Source organism: Phascolarctos cinereus, unplaced genomic scaffold (genome assembly GCF_003287225.1).
Source record: "Phascolarctos cinereus isolate Bilbo 61053 unplaced genomic scaffold, phaCin_HiC Scaffold_5;HRSCAF=322, whole genome shotgun sequence".
NCBI classification, from domain to species: domain Eukaryota; kingdom Metazoa; phylum Chordata; class Mammalia; order Diprotodontia; family Phascolarctidae; genus Phascolarctos; species Phascolarctos cinereus.
In genome coordinates, this window is record NW_027555958.1 from 465,360,797 (window position 1) to 465,383,801 (window position 23,005).

General features: G+C 41.3%; 1 protein-coding gene across 1 annotated transcript in view; it reads left to right on the plus strand.

The window, feature by feature from the left end:
* UBE2U (ubiquitin conjugating enzyme E2 U) overlaps window positions 1-18,037 on the plus strand; it is a 70,384-nt gene extending 52,347 nt beyond the window's left edge. The window contains exons 9-10 of the mRNA XM_020993169.2: window positions 4,718-4,821; window positions 17,478-18,037. Coding sequence (XP_020848828.1) covers window positions 4,718-4,821; window positions 17,478-17,674 — 301 coding nt within the window. The 3' untranslated portion in view covers window positions 17,675-18,037. The remainder of the gene's footprint in view (window positions 1-4,717; window positions 4,822-17,477) is intronic.
* Window positions 18,038-23,005: the final 4,968 nt, after the last annotated feature.

The following is a 23,005-nucleotide window of genomic DNA, read 5'->3' on the forward strand; positions in this document are numbered from 1 at the left end:
GCCTGTGTGACCTTAGGCTGGTCATTTAACTTCTTGGAGCCTCAGTTTTCTCATCTGTAAAGTTGGTTAGGGAAGACGTTGGACTAGATGACCTTTAAGATGTCTTCTGCCTCAAAACTATAATCCTACGAGGCTATGAGTCTGTAATCTGGTCGTTTTATGGCATGGTTTCTGGCCCCCAAAGTCTAAGCCTTGGGTGCCATCTTGTGGCAAGAAAGAATATAGACTTACGTATGGACTGAAAATGTTACAAAGGACCTTAGAGGTCATAGGATCACAGATTTGGGTCCCAGGAGTCATCTAGGGAATGTAATGATGAGGGGATGTCAGCCCGAAGGAGTTAAGTGACTAGCTCAGGATCACCCAGGAAGTAAGCAACAGCAGCAGCATTTGAAACCAGATCTTGAAATGCCCTTTCCAGCAGGGCAGTACTCTACTCTCAAGAGTCACATCTCTAACATCCCGACACCCAGCTATCTAACATCTGCATGGGCATTTCCACTGATGGGAAGCTCAGTCCCTCGCCTTGTCGGGAATCCTGAATCATTAGAAAGTACCACTGTGGGATGAGCTGAAGCATGCCTTCCTGTGACTTGTACTGATGAGTCCTACTTCTGCTCTCTGGAATCACACCCCTCCCAACACCAAAAAAAAAAAAAGATCCCTACTCTTTCTAGATAATGGCACCTACCTTACAGCGTGGTGGTGAGGATCAAATGGGATGACATATGTAAAATGCTTCAATGCGAGATAATGTTAACTTGTTACCCCCAAGTGCCAATCCCCTCCCTTAGAGCTACCTTGTATTTATCCACTTTGTGTGTATATTATTTGTTCTTTTCATATTTATTGTGCATTTATAAGTGTACATATGTGGGAAGACAAGTATATATATATATATATATATGTGTGTGTGAGTGTGTGTGTGTGTGTGTGTGTGTGTGTGTGTGTGTGTGTGTGTACTTGCCTTCCCCCATTGTAGTAAATATAAGCTCTTTGTGAGTAGGAATTGCTTCATTCTTAGTACTTGTATTCCCAGGCTTAGCACAGTGCCTGGAACATATAAGGGCCTTAGTAAATATTTGTTGATTGATTAAGTGCCTTATTAAGTGACTGAGGAGGAATAGGAAGGTGAGCCCAGCACTCTATCTATATCCCATTCCTGTCCGGAATTTCCTGTACCATGGTGTTGGCACCTCGGCTGACAGTTCTCCATTGACAGTGAGGCCTGTTTGCCTAAGGAACTCACTCTTCTGTTTACCTGGGTTTATTCACTAATCCCCTCAGCAAAGGAAAGCCCCCAGTTGGGTGTACTTCTAGCTACTTAGCTAATTCCCTGCTTCCCTGTGCCTACTGACTTGACTTGTGCTTGGCCAGTAGTTTTTGTAAACCCCTATAAAAAGAAACTTGGATACTTCCACCCTTTGCATCTTCTTTCTGATGTCAAACAGAAGAGGTCAGAGGGGATTGGCTGAATAATTCAGAGTACAGGAATGCAGTGGCAAAAAATGAAAGTGATGATTTCAGAGAAACCCAAGACTCTACGCGTTTGTAATGGATTTTGTTTTTCTTTTCTCAATTGGGATGGGGGTGGAGACAGTTAGGAGGGAAATAAGGTAGATGTTAAACTTTCATTTATTGAAAAAAATGCAGTATGGAGAAGAAAAAAACCGATGACCCTTAATACCTTCTGCCTCCTTTTCCAACACTTTGCTACCATCACTACAGAATCAGTAAGTAGATGCAGAGTACTAAAAGCCATTTGTTTCTGAGTTGCTGTGGCCAAAGAATTCATACCCTGCTAACTAACCTCCTGATGACGAGCCTTTCCACACCTGCCTAGGCTTGTCCTTGGATAGGCAGTGAAATGTAGTACTGGGACCAGAAGAAATTATAGGGGAAAAGATAGATGGCATTAATTATATAAACTAAAGATTCTTTGCACAACATCAAAAAATAAAAGAAAGGAAAAGGCTGGAAAATACACTGGAAAAAATTATAGTAAAAGATGGACATAAAAATTCTATGGAATGGTCAAAAGAGACAGAATGGCATAATTGATAGAAAGTTGACCTCAGAGTTGGGACCATCTTACATTAGTGGTAAAGCTGGAAATTCTTGTAATCTTTTTTTAAAGCCATATGGCATTATAGGAGTACATTAGAGCAGCTAGGTGGTACAGTAGATAGAACACCAGGCCTGCAGTCAGGAAGACCTGCATTCAAATATGGCCTCAGATGCTTATTAGCTGTGTGACCCTGGACAAGTCACTTAACCCTGTTTGTCTCAGTTTCCTCATCTATAAAATGAGCTGGAGAAGAAAATGGCAAACCACTCCTGTATCTCTGCCGAAGAAACCCCAAATGGGGTCATGAAGAGTTGGACACAACTGAAAAATTATTGAACATTATATAATAAGAGCTATAAAACATATTTTCTATATGATCTGATTATTTAACCACAAGAACTATAGACTCAGGATGTTATTGGCATTGGGAACATTTTTTTAAAAATCGATTCACAACAGCAAAAAATACTAGAAACCCACAATATATTGTTCCATAATTGGTGACTGGCTAAATGAAATGTGGCAGAGGAACATAATAAACCATTGTTTCAACATAAGAACTGAAACATACAAAGAAAGCAGAAAGTATGAGAGGATCATGTGAGGTGATGCACACTGGAGAAATTAAAATATCAATGAGATACCCAATGGATAAAATGATTTAAATGATGTGACTGTGACAGCAGCTCATCTCAGGAACTATACAGAAGAAAAACATCAGAGAAGGACATGGGCACACATAGGACTTTTCATTACTTGGTTGTCAAAATGAATATACACTTAAAAAAACAGAATAACAGAATGACTGCTTCATGTACAAGTTTTTTTGTAATTCTTGTGTATGCAAGTGTTTACTGACGAGCCCACATGAATTGTTATTAACTATAGATGAAGTTATATGCCTGTGGACGTGAGGGCTCAAGGGGGAGGGGAGCATGAGAACTCATCTGATACTAAAAGAGGATTTGGAGACAATCATTAGATTTGTTCTGCCGAGCCCTAGAACCAGGAATGAGGTAGAGACAGGCTTAATGGAAGGAGAGAATTCCTAATAGTAAGAGAATCCCTAAAGGGAGATGTGCTGCATTGGAAAGGAGGGGTAGACTCGAGTCCCCATTCATTGGAGGTCTTTATCCTAAAATGGAAAGACTAGTTTTCAGTGATGACATAAAGAGAATTGGGGAGAGTAGGAGACATGCTCAGGCATTGGCTGAATTGAGAGGCAGTGTGATATAGTGTGTAGAGAGCTGGTCTTGGAGCTAAGAAGGTCTGAGTTCAAGTTTATGCTCTGAGATATCCTGTGACTCTGGTACTCTAGGCAACTCTCAGGCCTATAAGTTGCAGAAAAGGTGCCAGCTTTCACTGGGGAAGGGGAATTTTCTCACCTGTAAGGAAAATAACATTGAACTTATAGGTCTGGTCCCTGTGCTCATTGGTGGAGTAGCTGAGCTCTAAGATTCTAGAATGATCTTATATTTCTTACTCTTAAAATCCTAACTCTCTGGGTAATTCCCCTCCTTTGTTTCCCAATGATTATGCCATTGGAAACTACATGGCAGGAAATAATGGAAATAACTGGACTTCACACTTGAATTAGCTCAATCATAGTGATTATACAACCTTCTAGACCTCACATTCCAGGTCATTTCTATATTTAAAAAAATACTGTACATTTTCAAAAGGGATATATGAGCTAGATGGTTAAAGAATATGAACCAGCAGCTTTCAAAGAAAGAAATCCAAACTATCGATAACCATATGAAAAAATGCTCCACATCACTAGTAATTAGAGAAATGCAAATTAAAGCAATTCTCTTCTACCTTATATCCACCATACTAGCACTGTCAATTCCAAACAGTGGAAAATGACACGTTGAAAGGGCTACAGGTAAAAGGACACAAGCACACTAGTGGTAGAAGTGAGGATTAGTCTAGCCGTTCTGGAAACAGTTGTGAACTAAAGCCCCAAAGTTATTAAGCTATTCAACTGCATATACTCTTGGCCCAATATGCTACTATTATGCTTATAATGCAAAAAGGTCAACAAAAGAGGACAAGAACCCAAATGTACAAAAATATTTACAGCAGCTCTTTTTATAGCAACAAGACCTGGGAAGTAAGGAGGTTCACATCAATAGGGGAATGGCTTAATAAGTTTTATAATATTATAGAATGTTATCATGTCACAAGAAATGTTGAAAGAGAAGGTGTTGGAGAAATCTGGAAAGACTTTTATGAATGGATGCAGAGAAAAGCAAGCAGAACCAGGAAAAGAATTTGTTTAATAATGATGTTGTAAAACTAAAACTTTGAGACACTTGAGATCTCTGATCAATGCAATGACCACCTTAGCGCCAAAGGACCAATGATGAAACATGCCCCGCCACCCATCTTTTGACGGAGAGGTGATGGACTTAGGGTAATGAACAACACTTTATTTGGACATTACCAAAGCAGGAATTTATTTCACTTGACTATATATATTTGTTATAAAGATTCCATTTTTTCTTTTTCAATGAGGAGAATGGGGGAAGGAGAAAAATGGTAGATTTCTTTTAATTAAAAAAATAAAACTTAATTTAAAATGAAGTCAAACAGACATACTTTGATTTAGTTTAAAAGCTGGGTAATTTCTTTTTCTCTTTCTAGATTTCACTCCATCATGGCTAGAATCACTCGGGAAAATAGGTTACCTACAAAATTAGACAGAAGCTTAATACAATCCATCAAAAATGCACAGATCTGCACACCAGGTAAATGGAATCCAATCTAACTTGTTGTATGTAGGACTTATGGAACTAACACACCCAAAGAGAAATTGAGAGGTGGCCACTCACCATCCTGTTTGGCCTCCTCTAGATCCTGACCAGTTGGTTTATGTTCTTCCCAAAATGCAACCCCAAGAAGTGTTCCAAGAACACAATATCATAGATGTTGTTTGACCATGGTAGAGTCCAGGGGCACTATGATCTTGATCTGTCTACTGGGCCTCTCTTAACAAAGCTTAAAACGGCATTGATTTTTTTGGCTTCTGTGTCATACTTGTGTGCTTATACTAAACCTGCTAGAACCCCCTAGATCTTTCTTTCACTGTTGCCAAACCTTTCCTATCGTATACTCAGGGAATTGATTTTTAAAAATGTAAGGCTCAAATGTAAGGCTTTAACATTACTTCTAAAATCACATCTTGTTAAATTCAGCACATCTTTTTTTTCAGCCAAAGACAAGGTTTATTAAAGAGCCACCATATTGGCCAGACTCTTGAAGAATCTGAAAGTCTATGAGATATTGGCTAGATTTTAAGACTCTGAGCAGTGGCTAGATTTTGGAAATCTGAGCCAAAATTCAGCACATCTTTAAAATAACTCTTGGGATTCTGACTTTTTATTCCAATGTGATCTTTCCCAGTTTTGTGTCATCTGCAAATTTGATCTTCATTAAAAATATTGATGAAATGTTGAACAGTCCAAGGCTAAGGACAAATCCTTGAACCATTCCAGCAGAGATGTCTTTACAAGTTAGCATTGACCTATTAACAATAACTCTTTGGGTTTAATCATTCACATGGTTATGAATTCACATAGTCATAATACTGTAACAGCCATAAAAATACCACCTGTGATTTCATTATCCTTAGCAATTCTGTACCTTTCCTCTATTGGTATCATTGGTGCCCCTTCGAATCACCCTAAGTAGGTCATTTGATTTAACAAGTCTTGGGAGGTACTTTGCTGAGTCTTGGATTCATGCTGTAAAAAGACAGAAGACTTTTCTATTTCTATAGAATATCAGGAAAGAACTGCCTCATTCCTCTTCTGTGGGGAGGGACCAATCACCACAACTTTTATCTCTTTCCTGTGACTGGGGCGACCCAAGGGTGACCTCTAGATCTCTGGCCACAGAACATCCAAGGTAGAAGGGACTTCAAAGTTCATCTAGTGTGGTCCATACCTTACCAAGAATTGTCTTACAAACATACTTGGCAAATAGTTATCTAACATTTGCTTGAAGACTTTCAATGACCTTCAAAGACCCTCACTAGCCCTTGAGGCATTCTATTCTATTTTTGACTCCAAATCCAATGTCCTTTCCCCTATACCATGTTAGGAAGTGCTTCTTATAAGCAAACCTTAATTTGCCTTTTTACGAGTACATAGATCTAACAGGAAGTAATCTCAAAGTCTGTTTAGTCTAAGCTTCCCCTATAACTTTACAGATGAAGAAACTGAGGCCCAGGGTGGTTAAGTCTAATCCCTTAACCCTACCTGAAGGCAGCTCTCTTGCCTTCTCCAGCACTGAACACAAGAGGAACTAGGGAGCAAGAAAAGAAAGGCCCCTGGACTAGCAGGTCTAAGGTGGGCTGGCTTCCCCTGATGTTCTGAAATGCTTCACCAGGGATACCATGGTCCAGGTAGCAGAGAGAAACATACTGCCATTGCCCCATTTCCTAAGGCCATTGCTGCCATCTGCTGGTGTCTGCAAAACATGACATTTCTAATCATCGCAGTGAGGAGTGCAAAGGATTGTACAGAGATAGATGCGTCCTCTCTACTTCCGGCAGCCTCTAGTCCCTAGGCAGAGCCCCCAGCTCAACACTCCCTGTTTCTCAGAGGCAATGTTGAGGCATGTGAGGAACTTACGCACGCATCATTTGTTACCTCAGTGTTACTTAGTATTTTTTCACCAGAGAGGTATTCTTGAGAAATTGCATAACAATTCATTATTTAGAAATCCAAATGATACCATAATTCTCCAGAACAGCCCACTTTAAGGAAATCTTGTGCTGAATAATTTTGGAGATCAAATAACTGAAGACTTAGATGGAGAATATTTGTAGAGCTGACTAGAGTTGGATGCAGATATAATAATGGACGTAATAGAATATTATGTATCTATTAGCTGTTATTATTCTCTGGATCTCAGCATTTGGCAGGGTCTTTCATATTTTTCTTGCATAGTAAATGTTAGGTATGTTGTTGCAAATGCAGAATTCACCTATGTAGAATCAGAAATTGCTTGTTGTTTGATTAAAATAGTTCAGACCCAAAGAGTAAATGTTAAAGAGTTGATGTCGATTCGAACTTCAGTGGAATGCATTAAAGATCTATGCTTGGTCCTGCGCTGTTCAGCTTTTTTTTTTTTTAGCAATGACATGGATTAAGGCATAGATCAGTCAGTCAGTCAATACTCATTTATTAAGCACCTACTATATGCCAGGCAGTGTACCAAGCTCTGGGATACAAAGAAAAGCAAAAGACAGTCCATGCCCTTGAGGAGCTCCCAACCTAATGCCATATTTGGCATGCTTATCTAATTTTAAGACGATTCAAAGCTACAAGAGATAGTTAAGACATTGCATAATACTGTCAGAATCCAAAAAGGTCTTGCCTGATTAGAACACTGGTCAAATTTAACAGTTTGAAATTAAATAGAGATAAATGCATTTTAACAGTTCTCATATATAGAAGGTTTAGATTTTATCTATTTGGCTCCAGAAGGCAAAACTAGAAGCGACAGATACTAATTGAAGAGTCAGATTTCTTCCTGATATATTGAAAAGTCATTAGACCTGCATGAAAACTGCACAAACTGTCTTGAGAAGTGGTGGATTCTACTGAAGAATTCAAGTGGAGGCTGGCTGTCCTATCAGGGAAGTCGGAGAAGACCTTCCTTTTCTCTGACAGAATAGAAAACTACAAATGAATGCCTCAGCCTTTTGGGTCACATGAACGACAGGATGGCCAACTAGACATTTCCCCCCATCTATCAAAACTCTCCAAGATAGAAGTTATGCACCAGGGATAAACAACTTCAGCCAGCCCTCTGGCCTGGGAGACCACGAATCTGAAAGAGACCTTGGGAACTGACACTCATGGACTCTGTGTTAGCTCATCACCCCCCCACCACCACCATCTCCCATCCTACTGGCAGCAAGGCCACATTAGCAAGCCCAAGGACGTGGCACAGGCTTACAACAAAGCTCAGCCCTACACCATAATCCCTCATCAGGCTTTCCAGTGCCATGGAGACCCCAGATCCAGGCTGCAGAAGTTTGCTTAGGTCTTGAAGACCAGCTTGACCACAGTCCTTCAGGATCAAGAGCCTTTGCGGGGCTGTCATCTGGAAGTACCAGTGCTGCAAGGCTCTGAACAGACAATACTGGGGAAACAAGGCTCTGAATTGCTGGTGCCAGGCCAGAGAACTAAAGTATAGTGAGAGTTGGTCAGGTCACCAGGATTAGGATGCTGTGCATGTGGGGAGCTGTACAGGCCTGCCCCAAGCCTGAGGGAAGAGCACAGCATGTAGCTGGAACCACTCTTGACCATGCAAAAGTCATTTGGGGCAGAGACCTAGGCTGGTCAACCGTAAATTGTCCAGTGTGGGAAGATGTTAAGACACTTTGCAGTCCAGGTCTTCCCTCCCCACCCCCACCCAAAAAAAATCAGAAAGGAAAGGTCAGGAAATGAGTGATAAGGAGACTCAGGGAGAAAAAATACTCAAAGTACAAAAGATTTCAGGATAAAGGAAACAAAAGACTTTGAACACAAACAAACAAATCAACAAGAAAAACACTAACATCAGGAAATATGGTCTCAAGATCTAATAAATGAGGGCAGCTAGGTGGCGTAGTGCATCGAGCAATGGCCCTAGATTCAGGAGGACCTGAGCTCAAATCCTTCCTCAGACACACAACACTTACTAGCCTAGCTGTGTGACCCTGGGCAAGTCACTTAACCCCATTGCCTAACCAAAACAATAATAATAATAATAATAATAATAATAATAATAATAATAATAATAATAATATAAATGAGTTCAGGCATCTCTGAATAAATACTGCAAAATGGAGGGAAATAATCCAATACTTGATAAGACAGAAGACCCTGTGGAATTTGAGGAAGATATGTAACCACAACACACTGTCTCTGAGTAATTTAAAAGATAAATGAGAATTATAAGAGCAGAATGTATGTCCTATGTAGGAAAAGAAAGAAAGAAAGAAAGAAAGAAAGAAAGAAAGAAAGAAAGAAAGAAAGAAAGAAAGAAAGAAAGAAAGAAAGAAAGAAAGAAAGAAAGAAAGAAAGAAAGGAAGGAAGGAAGGAAGGAAGGAAGGAAGAAGGAAGAAAGAAAGAAAGAAAGAAAGAAAGAAAGAAAGAAAGAAAGAAAGAAAGAAAGAAAGAAAGAAAGAGAGAAAAAGAAAAAGAAAGAAAGAAAGAGAAAAAAGAAAAGAAAAAGGAGCAAAATAGAAAAATTTGAATCTGCTGCAGTGGAAAGCCTCACAAAAGAAACAAAAGAGAGAACAATAGTTTGGTAATGCAAATGCACAGAAATGAAAGACAGAAAAATAAAAGCAAAAAAAAAAAAAAGAAACATTAAAGCAAAATATGCTCACTATACAAAAAAAAAAAAACAAAACACCAAACTCAAAAACAGGGTGTGTAAAGACAACCTAAGGATCTTAGGTCTCCCATAAAAATATGGCAGGACAAAAAACAATAACACCATAATGAAAGAAAGAAGAGGTGAGAACTACCCAGAACTTCCAAATATATAAAATAAAATTCTAATTGAAGAACTTTGCAGATCTCCTCCAGAAAAATCCCAAGGTTGCAAATTCCAAAACACATAGTAATTTAAAATTTCTATTTAGAAACAAGTTCTGGGGCAGCTAGGTGGATAGAGCACCAGCCCTGGAGTCAGGAGGACCTGAGTTCAAATCTGGCCTCAGACACATAATACTTCCTAGCTGTGTGATTCTGGGCAAGTCACTTAACCCCAATTGCCTCACTTAAAAAAAAAAAAGAAAAAGAAGAAGAAGAAGAAAAGAGAAAAAAAAAGAAACAAGTTCTGCAAGCCATTAGAAAGAACTTCAAATACAAGGGAAGGAATCCAAGACTATTCTGCATTCCCTAGAAAAAGGAGGAGGTAATGGAAAAATGTGTTCTGAAGAGTAGTGAAACTCAGGATGCATATAGCCCAGGATGGGCTAGCCTACAAATCTGAGCTTAACCATGAGGACAAAAGATGGCCACTCAATAACAGAGAAGAGTTTGAATTATTTTGAGAATGAAGACCAGAGCTGGAGAGGTTTTTTGTTTCTCAAACACTACAAACAACAGAAATGCAGGAGGAGCAAATAAATGCGATGAGAGCAACAGCAGCAAAGTGGTAACAGAAAAGTCAGTAAGTGATTCTTTCTAAATGTACACAGGGAGAGAGGAGTGAAGGCAGGACTCTGGTAGAGGCAGCAGTGAAGAGGTGGACAAGGTGCATGATGGACAGAACCTGGTGACATGCTGGCTACAGGTGAGTGAAGGTTATAGAACGGGCTAGAAGACCTAGGAGGTCCCGTCCACCCATGTGATTTTGTAACCTCTAACACCATCATTTTATGGAGACTAAAGCTCATAGGTGAGATGGGCTCACCTGATCTAGGGTTAGACTGTCCTCCAGAGGCCCATCCAGCCTCCTAATTTTGCAGATGAGGACACCGAGTTACAGAGAGGTGCAGTCACACAAAGTTGGTATTCAAACTCAGGTCCTGGACCCTCTAATTTGGCTACTTTTCCTGCTAAAAGATAGAATAGGAATGGATAAAAATGGATGAAAAGAGACAAAGATCTCTGGCCTCAGATACTTACTAGCTTGACCCTGGGCAAGTCACTTAACTCCAATTGCTCCAAAAAACAGACATGAACATCGATTACAGTAATTCCACAGAGAAGTTTAATTGACACAAATAACACAACAGGAGACCAAAGCAACCTAAAAATTGCCTTAATCAGCAAATACTTGCTTACTTGCCAAGTGAAGAGAAATGGAAGTCAAAGGCAATGATGATTTAGGAGATAAACTCATTTGTAAAATCTGAGCGAGAAACATGATAGAAGATTATAAGAAATGTCTCATAAAATAGAGAAGAGCAGTGGAGAGGAAAACCAGCTGATAGAGAGTTTGATAAGAGACCCTATGATGCATGTACATATCAAACTGGAGAGAAGGCAATGGACAAAAGGGAAAGATACGCACAGATTTTTTTAATGAATTCTTCCTTATCAAGGACTGTGGAGTACTTCCAATTGGACCCCAACGTTTAATATGTTTATAGTGGAGATATGCTTATAGAGGAGGCAGAGATAGCACTGTGGGGGACCAAGACGGAAAAAGCAGATGATCACACCAAGTACGCATAAGGGAAGTATGTACTGGAGGCAGCACAAATGTGAGGGCACTGAGGAATCGATTGTCAAGTTATCTGACGTAGGAGACGATATCAAAGTCATGGGGGGTGGGGGGGAATCTCTGACGTTATTACTGTCAAAACTCGTAACTAGGCGACTTAAACCAAACTCAATTTGATTAAATGTGATTAAACTAAAGAAAGCTTTATTTCTAATCTTCTAGCCAGATGAAATTTGAAATGAAAACAATCCACACACATTTAAAGTAGCCTTTATGTTGATTTTAGAATGAGCCACGCATGATTTCACAGCTTGTATTCATTCCATGGTAGATCACATCTCTCCTATATCACAAAGAACTGAAAGCCACAGTGGATGCAAGTTCACACTATGCTTATTGTTTGTTGATTATGTAAAAAAGTATCCCCTGTACCTTTCCAGAATTCTTACACCTTACGCCCCCCAACCCTCATATTCTTTGATCCAATGACATTGGCCTCTGTGCCCTTTCTCAAACAAGATACTTCATTCCCAACGGCAGGCATTTTCTCTTGTCTGCCATGCCTGGAATGGTCTCCCTTCTCTTCTCTGCCTCCTGCTTTTCCTGACTTCCTTCAAGTCTCAACAAAAATCCCACCTTTTAGAAGAAGGCTTCCCCAAGCCCTCTTAATTCCGTGCCTCTTTTCAATTCGCCCTGTGTGTAGCTAGTTGTACGTAGCTGTAGTACATGGTGCATGTCGCCTCCCCCATCAAACTGAATTCCTTGATGGCAGGGACTGTCCTTTTGCCCTTCTTTGTATCCACAGCACTTACTAGAGTGCCTGGCACACAGTCGGTGCTTAATAAATGCTTATTGACTAATAGTAGAGCTTGCCACCTTAAAATGTTATCCTCCAACGAGGAATACATTAAATACTGTAAACATTAATACGTTAAGGAATTAAAGAGTACATTAAAACTGTATCATATTCTTGAGAGGAATAGCTGCAGAGATAACTTTGTTAGGCAACCCTCTGATCATTAACATCAGAACAGACATGAAACAGGGAGATGTATGCTCTGGGAAGGAGTACCCCACTGTCAGGGAGGAGACCCGTGCACTCCAGTTCAAGTTGAAGAAAGATGCCCTATAGATGGAGAGATGCTCCAATAGCTACTTTTTGATGATGACATTATGCTGATTGCACCAAGTCCTGGAACCTCCTAAATGAGATTCATGAACATCTAAAATCATTTGGATTAATCATCCTTACAAGAAAAACCAAAGGGACGAAGAATGCCTGTCTTCTAGTCTCTGACACGTGATTGGATGAACAATGTGTAGAGCGCATGCATGTGGCCTATATTTTAGACAGATGTTGCAAATAGACTTAGATTTATATCCACAACTGAACATGAAGAGGAGAGTAGCTAGATGACCTTTGGGAAAGTGCAAATCCTTGAGTGACCTCATATTTCTCCCTAGAACAAAGACTTACCTTTTTAAGGTCAACATTTTTCTGCCATTGGAAGGACATGGTGGATCTGACTCCAAAGTCAGAGAATATTGTGATGTGCAATCCTGCCATGATCTCACAGTGAATAATAATAATAATAATAATAATAATAACAATAATAATAATAATAGTAGTAGTAGCTAGCATTTATATAACAAATTAAAGTGTGCAAAGCCCTTTGACATGTAACACATGTGTTGTGAAAGGAATACCACATAACTCACACAGCCCCAACAACTTACGGGGGATCTTGGCAAACTCAACCTCAACTTGCCAAACAATTGGAAGAGGATGATCCAGACTTTACAAGGTTGTGTAAAAGCATGAAAATACACCAAGAAGCAAGGCCAAGCTATCGTGCACTGCACAACCACAAAGCTTGAGCTTAAGCCGTCCTCCACTTAGTACTGTATTTTTTGTCCCCAAATGGCATCACATTCCTCAGAAGATCCCTAACCTTCCACTTCAGGGAAGACAAGGCATCCCCTCAAGCCAAAGCAACCAACTTCCAATTCAGATGAAGATGATGATGATGATTCATGAGCTTCATGAGTGAGCGATTGTTGTTCCATTGCCCCCCACTGGACCTCACCTTCACCTTCTCTTTCTCTCCCTCCTCCTACCACCTCCACACTCACACACCTTCTTCGCTCCTTTTGGTAAGTACCATCAACTGAACACTGAACACTGCCTTTTTTCAAAAGTTTGCATTTTTAAAATGTTGTGTATTTGGATAGAATATTAAATACGTGTTTCTTTTTACTGTTAACTATTCATTAATAACATTGTCATTCATTAACTATCTAAAACATTTTATGTGCAGTTAAGTAAAAGATAGAAATTGGGTAATAGTGATGTATATAGTGCAAAGGTATGTGGTTTTGTCATTATACGGACTTCTCTCCAACAGATAAGTCCTAGGGAGTTGCATGAGACCCGGAGAGCTAGTGTCAGAGGTGAGAACTGAATCCAGTTCTTTTTTATTTTAAACCCAACACTCATTCCACTCCACCAGGATGCAGCCCTATAGGGCAGTCATTAAATCCGTCACCCACCTCAAGGATGCAGACTCCTTGAGGAAAGGGACTATTTTACTTCACTTTGAATTCCAAGTGCCAGGAAAGCTTAGTGAGAGATCCAACCAAGTAAAGACATTGCAAGGGTGTCTGAGGATGAAACTGGGAGGACAAAAAACCTAAGAAAAGATAGAACAGATCTGCACATATTTTTTCTTAATAAAAAAGAATCATTTTACTGTCAAAGACAGTGGAGCCACTTTCTAACACTGTGATCTTAGATGTGCTTATAGAGATGGCGGAAATAACACTAAAGAAAACAAAGAGCAAAGCAAACGGGGTTAGACCAGGAGTACATGGAAAAGGTATGGGGCATTCTGGTGCAATGTAATTTTGAGAAAACCGAAGGATATATTCTTAAAGTACCTAAAATAGAGGAAAATACTACAATCATGAAAAACATTTTGGATGCTATTAATGCCAAAAATGTTGGATGAAAGATCATCAACAACTAATAACCAATATACATACCGACAGCAGCGTGCAGCCCATCTGTTCTGGACTCTCTCCCAGGGCCTTCTCCAGTGCTGAGCCCAGAACAAAGGGCTACTTCTGGGGCCTCCCTGGACTTCTTCATCCCCCTTCCTCATTCTCTGAAATTATATGGGTGTATAATCTGTAATCACACCCGTTGCAGTCTGTTAATTGATTCTCATTCTATCCACCTTAAGCCAAAATGACCAGATTTCTTGTGAAATCAAATTTAGTGTTGCCTTTGGGTATACACAGAGAGAGAGATAGACAGACAGACAGACAGACACAGACAGAGAAAGACAGAGACAGAGAGAAACAGAGACAGAGAGAGAGACACAGAGAGAGAGACAGACAGACAGACAGACACAGACAAAGACAGAGACAGAGAGAGACAGAGACAGAGAGAGAGACACAGAGAGAGAGAGACAGACAGAGACAGAGAGAGACAGAGACAGAGAGACAGAAACAGAGAGAGACAGACAGAGACAGAGAGAGACAGACAGACAGAGACAGAGAGAGACAGAGACAGAGAGACAGAAACAGAGAGAGACACAGAGAGAGAGGCAGGCAGAAACAGAGACAGAGAGACACAGAGACACAGAGAGAGACTGAGACCGAGACAGAGACAGACAGACAGAGAGAGAGTTTCACTACAATAAAGGCAGCTAGGTGGTTCAGTAGCTAAAGCCCCAGACCTGGAGTGAGAAGATCCAAGTTCAAATTTAGATTCAGACACTCACTGGCTTTGTGACCCAGACAAGTCACCTAACCTCTGTCTGCCTCAGTTCGCTCAATTGTAAATTAGGGATCATAATAACACCTACTTTCCAGAGTTGTTGTGAGGATACATTGAGACATTTGTAAAGTCCTTTGCAAACCTTAAAGGGCTGTATAATAAGACTGGGGGTTGATTGGGTTGAGCACTCAGGAGCATAGTTACTAACCTTTGTGACACACATGCGTAGTAAAGCACAACCTAATTCCTGCATAGGCCATGTCCCACAGTTTTATCTCAGTTTGCACCCTGACTCTTATCAGTTCCACGTCAGGAGATGGGCAGCTCATTTCATCATGAGTCCTCTGGAATTGTGTCTGGTCTTTGTATTAATCAGAGTGTTTAAGTCCTCAAAGTTGATTGACTTTACAATGTTGCTATGGTAGAAATTGTTCTCCTGGTTTTGCTCACTTCACTCTGCATCAGTTCATACAGGTTTTCCCAGGTTCTTCTGAAACTGTTCCTTTAACATTTTTTTATAGCACAATGGTATTCCATTATGTACCATTATCTGTTCATCCATTCTTCAATTAATGAGCACCCCTTCAATTTACACTTCTTTGCTGCCACAAAAGGGGCTGCCATAAATATATTTTTGAACATAATATTCCCTTTCCTGATCGCATTACTTGCTTGCCAATTGAATAATATGTCCTGCAATCTTTTGCTTAATCACCAGTGAAAAAAGAGGAACCATCAACAAAACAGAGGTATTTGAGGCATTCCTTTCCTCCAAAAGGAATAAGTGGAGAAATTATTCAATTGTCAAATACCCCAAACAACATAAGCATTATAATCATAAAAATGAAAATAATGAAGACAATTACCTTATTTTTGTAGATTATTATTTTTTCAAGAGTTGATGTGTAGTGTAAAAGAAACTATAATACTAATCACTATATGTTATGTCTACTTTGTTTTTATTACCATATGATTGTTGAGTACCACATTTCGATGGGAGGTCAGATGCATTGGCATGAACCCTGTATTAAGGGTCAGATGACCAGGTTGTGGCTTTATCGCTTGTTACTTACATGGGCAAGTCACTTCACATCTCTGAATCTGTCTTCTCATTTTTAAACTAGGCTTTCCTCTTCCAGCTCTCAATGCAAAGCTATGATCTTACGAAGCACTCCCAATATGTGTATTTAGGGGGCAGGAGGCAGACCTATGAATTCACCAATGTAGGGAACTTCTAGTTGGGGAACTCTCTCCATCAATGCAGATCACCTGTAAGTATAATCTTAGAAAATCACCTGGGGCCTAAGGTTGGGCTCAAGCCCACAGATTCCTAACTCCAAGGCCACTCCTCTATGCAACACTGCGGCTTAATTATTGAGCTTATTCATTATTCATTAAATATTCCTAGTGATTCGTTTCAGGGGTTTAATTCATCTGAAAGCAGAATGCCAGAATCTTGAAGAACCTGCAATTAACTGTCTTTTCAAGCTCCTATAGTTTAATTGTACAGAGTAAATATTAGTCATTATGTCAGGGGGAAATCCAAGAATTATTCCAACTTCGATCAGATTACAATTGTTGTGAAATTATATGACAAACATGAAGGGGTAACAGTATGAAAAAGGAAAACAATAGTGAAAGACATCACTTGTCAATGCATCGAGTGATCTTGATTTCAGAGGACTAATGGTGAAACACACATCTCCCTTCTTTTTGGCAGAGAGGTAGTAGATGCTGGGAGCTGAATGAGGTATACAGATATGGCCAATATGTTGGGTTTATTTGTTTGCTTGGCTTAAATATGCATCTTTGTTACAAGAGAGGGTTCTATTGGGAGTCCCTTCCCTATCGGAGTCATTGGGCAATGATTAGGATATGTAAGAAATCAATAACATATTTATTATTTTAGACATCTTTTATTTTTTCCAATAACATGTAAAGCTTTTTTTAACATTCATTTTTTTTAAAACCTCAAGTTCCAAATTCTCTCCCCCCCTACCATTGAGAAGGCAAGCAACAAGAAAGTAATAAAATATTTATTTAAAAAATGAAAGGTACAGAAAATATAAAGCTTAAAAATATAAAATTCTGGTCCCAAAACATTGCTAGAGTTTGCTCATATTACCAAATGATATTTTTTATGAAGTCCTCAGAAACAGCAGAGTGTAATCATAGAGTACTGGATTTGGACCCAGGGGATCTGTGTTCAAATTCTTACTCTAGTACTTAGCTTTTTTGCTCTGTGCATATGCCTTAATCTCAATTCCCTCCTCTGCAAGATGGTGACAACCATGCTTACAGTGCCCACCTCGCAAAGTTCTGTTATGAAGCCTCTGTTGGGTTGACTTTGATGCACATTGGAAATATGCGTTATTACTGTACTAAACCCCCAGAGTATTTCTTGCTTTGACATCTCTATTCCATTTGAATTTTTATTACTTCTAGAAACAAATACGAATGTTTTGAGTTCAGGAAATAAAGAAGAAATTGTCACAAAAAAGCGGAAAGGCAAAGAGAAGAAGAAAAAGAAGAAAAAGAAAATTCCCAAAGAAAGTGATGATATGGATGAGTCCTGGGAAAAAGAAGTGGAGAACCTGGTAGCCTGGACCAATGAACTCAACACAACCACATTAGAAGACTGAGCTTCACACACATGGCGAAGGAAGAATTCCCCTCTGCCCTCCCCAGGGTCAGGGCACTTTGTGCAGCCTGCTGCGCCTGCCGGTTCTGGTCCTTCTGAAATCCTCTTCTCATCCTGCTCAGCAGAAGCATCAAAATACAGATGAAAGTCATTGGAGACACAGAACTGAATAGCAATTTGCTTCAGTGTTTTGTACTAAGAGTTGTAGAGAAATTAGAACTGTCATTGGTGCTGTTTTTGTTCAGGGCACATGGTTCAAAATGCAGACTCGTTTAACTGGGGGGATGAAGAGAGCCAGGGACACCACCCCAATGACAGGAGATGAAGAGCCCTGGATACCCTGGGGAAATGGGACCTGCTACAAGGTGGGGCAATGAGAAGAACAGATTAATGGATGAGTCCTGCTAACTAGATTTTAAGCTCTGTTATTTCTATGCTACTAAAATGTATCGCAATTTAGGGGAAGGGTGGGGAACACCTGGTAGGAGTGTCCCCCTTGAGACTTTGGGCCAACATGAGAACATTGGGCATCTGAGAAGAGAAACTGTAGGAGGCAGAAGAGGATTACAGAGAGGGAAGTGGGAGAGTGCTCAAAACCAATTTTGTTTTGTTAAAATTTGACCTGAAGTCTATCCTCCTGGAAAGGAAGAGGAAATTCTCTTCTTCCTCCTTTCTGTACAACATGCTCCCAGCTCCTACTCCTGGGATCCAGAGATAAGGTTAATATATGAAAATTATAACTGCAGTTCTGCTACTGGGAACCTAACCCATGTTAGAAATGTCATTCCTATGGGGAAATGTGTTTTAAGTTTCAAATGAGCAACTTTCAGACTGTTTTGGATAGCACAGCCCTGCAGGATGGGAGACCATTTGTTCTCAATTCACTTCAATTTCAATTCAAATGAGAGAATAGAAATGAATTCCTATAAATCATAGGATGAGAAAAGCAAAGTAGCCTTAATGCACTGCAATGATCAGTCATCTCTATTCCACATTTCCAAATACGAGTCTATGATCCAGTGTTTAAACTTATGCCAATTATTTCGAGGGCAAATGATACAAATATAGTTTTACGTCAAAAAGGACCAATGACATCATCTGCCATTGCGTCAATTGTATGGTCTAACTACAGAAAGGAATGTCAGTGGATTTAGCACAGTCATGAGAAGAAGGCATTTTATTTGTCTCTGACGGTATCAGATAGTCTTTTTTTATACTTACAATCTCTCATCTCTCACCCATCTACTGGAGTATTCAGTTTGGAGGCTGTCTTTAATCTGATTTCAGCTTTTCATTCACATTCTTGGGGTCCCCATGGATATTGGCTCCTGGTTCTGCTCCACTCTACATCACCTGCTCTCTCTCTTCCTTTTTCCTCCCTCTGCCCCTCTTCCTTTCCTTCTTCCCTCTCTCCTTCCTTCTTTCCTATTGCTTCAATAAGTTAATTCTCAGTGCAAAAACTACCAATGCAGATGCACTTTTCTGCCATTGGTACTCTTGAGAGAGCTGCTGCATAAGGATACTGAGAGGTCAAATTACTTGCCAAGGGTCATACAGTAAGTATCCAAGTTCAGGCTTAAATCCATATCTCCCTGACCACAAGATGAAGTGTCCTACCAGACCACCTCACTTTGCTCGTCATTCATAAAGGTGCATTTTCCAATACACAGACCATGATTCATTCGGCCCCTTCCCCAATCAAACAACATCTACTTTGTTTCTAATTTTTTGCTATCACAAAATTGATTGGAAAATGCTTGTAGACATGAGGCCTTCTGTCCTTAAAACCCTTGGGGGAATGTGGCAAGCAGGAGGCTCTCTGGATCAAGGGTATGGAGAGTTTGGTAAAGAAGAAAGTATTCGAGATGCGTTTCCTCCACTAATGTCAAGGCTATCTCGATAAAGTGAAGGGGGAATTGAATCAGTTTCCAGGTAATTGGCCAGTGGAAAGGAAGGGCCAGGTTCAAGAGAAAGCCCAGGTGCAAAGACAGGCAACACCTGCACTTCATTTCATCACTTCTTCTTGGGCCAGCTGACTCCTCTGCTCTTAGGAGGGGAATTGAGATGAGTCAGGTTTATCCTGACTGCTTCACCAGTGACGTCCCACACTAGGCCAGAGCAGCCAATAGTAAGCATGATGAGATTTGAGAGGTAAAGCTGGAATGAATCTCAGAGGCTTTCAGTTCAACTCTCTCCTTTTACAGACAAAGAAACTGAGGCCAGGTTAAGTGACTTTCCCTAAGTCACATGGCTTTAACTGAGGTCCCTAACTACAGTCAGGACCCTTACCTCTGCAACACACTGCCTCCCACTAATCCTATTCAATCCAATAAACAGTAAGCACCTATAGACGTGGCCAGGCACTGTACTAATCACTGGGGATACAATTAATAAAACAATAATGGAACAGGCAGAGCAGCAGATGCAGAGTGGAGCCATCTGAGAGTTCAGTTTCTGCCCTCCAGAAAGGACAGCATTGGGTGGAGTTTGGTACCCAATCTTCAGCCCTCCAATCAGAGTGGGAAGGAGGCTGAGGCTTGAGTTGCAGCCTGGTGGTGTTTAGAAGTGATGAGTGATCGTGGGAGGAGCATCCTGGTTAGTGGGGTTGAACAAGTGGGCAGGGCAGCAGATGCCAGGTGGAGTTCTATTCTACCCAGCACCGCTGAGCTGAACGTAAATACAGGTAAGCTTGATTCCCAGCCTCCATTCTCAAAGTGGGGGGAGGGGCCAAAGAAGGTGGAGTGGGGCAAAAACCAGGCAACCCACAGACCTGGTCAAGCATGGTAATGTTATTGAATCCTGCTAACATTTTTCTACACCTGTGACTAAAGCATCCAGGCTATCTTTTTTTTGGGGGGAACTCCCACAAATGAGTTATTTTCTCAGAACAAAACCAACCCTCAGAGTGGATGTAGATGTGAGCCAGGGAATCCAGATTTAGAGCAAGGGGGAGTCAAAGACAACATTGAGTTCAATCCCCTCATTTTACACAGAAGGAAACTGAAAAGTGGCTTTCAGGCAGGGAATAAATAGAACCCTCAGTCCCCAGATCCCCTGTGCAGCTTCTGAGAGGTGCCATGCATCACTGGACCTGGAGTGTGAAGGCTGCCTTCAGGTCTCAGCTCTGCCGCTGGCTGGCTGTGTCCTCTTCAGCAAATCACCCGGATCCTGGGCCATCAGCTTCCAAGAAGGGCCATGCATCACTGGGCCTGGAATCTGAAGGCCTACCTTCAGATTTCAGCTCTGCCGCTGGCTGGTCCTCTTCAGCAAATCACCCAGCTCTTGGGCCATCAGCTTCTGAGTCAGAAAGATGGAGGGGCTTCTATGGCCCTTCTGGCTCTCAATCTATAAGGCAAGAAATGCTCTTTCTCATTAGTTGACAAACCCCAAATTGAAACAAAAATGGTAGTTTTATGATTTATACAGCTATGTATGTGAGTTCATAGGGCAATCCCAGGGTTATGGTTCCAGGATGGAACTCAACCACTGTTCTCCCAGGCTCCCCTCCGAGTTCACTCTTAGCTGTCTGCGCATTCCTTCTCACTTTCCTTTGCTGCATCATCATCCATGGCCCACTCTCTTTGCATGGGTTCTTTCTCAGGTCCTTTGCCCTCCCCTCCCTCCTCCCCTCCCCTCCCTTTCCCTCTCCTTCCCTCTCCTCTCCTCTTCTCACCTCCCTTCTCCTCTCCTCTCCTCCTATCTCCTAGTGATCTCATTAACTCGATGATCATCTCTCTCTGATCTATCTTGCCTACACGTCTCTCTTGACCTTCAATCCTGCATCACCAGAGCACCGGCTGGTCATTTCTTACCCGAGTGTCTCATGGGAATCAAGAACTCACTGTGCCCTTCCCCCTGCCCCAGGACCCTGCCCACGCCAATCTCTTCTGCTCACTTCTTTATTTCTGTCAAAGGCACCACCACCCCTCCGATCACTCAGGTTAGCAAACCTGGATTCATCCTAGGCTCTTTCCTCACCCATGTCTAATCAGTTGCATAAATCTGTTGGTTCGGTCTCCACAACATTTCTTGTCTCTTTTCTTTACTCACAGCCACCTCTGCTAGTTCAGGGCACTGTTGCCTCTACTCTATCGTCCCTAATTGCTCCCTCTGTCCCCTCCTTTCTCCTCTCCATCCTCTGACCCATTGATACCTACAGCTGACACACTAATAGTCCTGAAACCCCAGGCACTTGCCTACTCTGGAAGCTCCAGTGACTCCCTATCCCCTCTCTACCTTCTCTGCTTGGCATTCCAGCCTTCCCTAGTCTGGCTTCGGTCACACCACAGCCCACTGTGCATGCTAGGCTCCAGCCAGACCGCCTCCTAAATGCTCCTCGGTTCTACCAGCCTCTGGTCTCCCTCTCACTTCGACCTCACAGAATCCCGAGCTCCCTTACCTGTCAAACTGAGAGAGCCGCATCCGTCTCATCATCAAACTCAAATGACCTTGAAACCAACCAACTATTTACTAAGTGCTTACTGTGGCACTGTGCTAAATGCTGGAGATTCGAAGAAAAAGCAAAAACAGCTTTTGGCCGTGAAGAGCAGGCATTCTGATGGCATATTTGCATGTCGGCTATTTCTAAAAACTATTCTAGAGCCGCGTGCAGCTCGCTTTTCTTTGGGTTTTAATTGCATTGCGTTTCTCTCATTATTCTTCGGGCTCTGCTCCTGCCTCTCTTTCGCCGCCGTGCTCCAGCAGCCTTCTCACCCTGGAGGCTCACTCTGTCCCTGGGGCCCCCTTCTCTGATTGGTCAGTTCCATTGTGACTCAAGGAAACTTGCCCTGCAGACCCGTGGCTCCTCTGCGAGTTATATCATCTCTCAGCGCCCTCTAAATTCTCTAAGGCAATGCATTCTCAGCTCGAGGTCTGTGGATTTATTTTTAATGGATTTCAATAGTTATGTTTCAATGTAATTCGTTTCTTTTTTACTTTTTTTCTTCCTCGGGTCTCAGTCTGCTCTCAGCACACTCTTGCAGTCCTATGTGTTTGATCTTACGCATTTAAAAACATTCTGGGAAGGAGTTCCATTGGCTTCCCCAGCCAGCCAAAGTCTCTAGGACACAAAAGCAGTCTTTCTTCAAGACCATCAGGTGGGCAGGCGTGGGTCTGATTTGATAGAGGAAGCTTTCTCACCAGAAGTTTCCCACACCCAAGAAATCACAGGTCCAGTCACAAATGAAAACAGGTAAAATGAAAATAAAATAAAATCTCTTTAGCAGCCAATGTCCTCTAGATGGCGCTCTGTCGATATGTAAAAGGCACTAACACCTTTCAGCACGTAGCGGTATTTTTCTTAAAGGTTGGCCAGGCACCCACGCCACGCTCC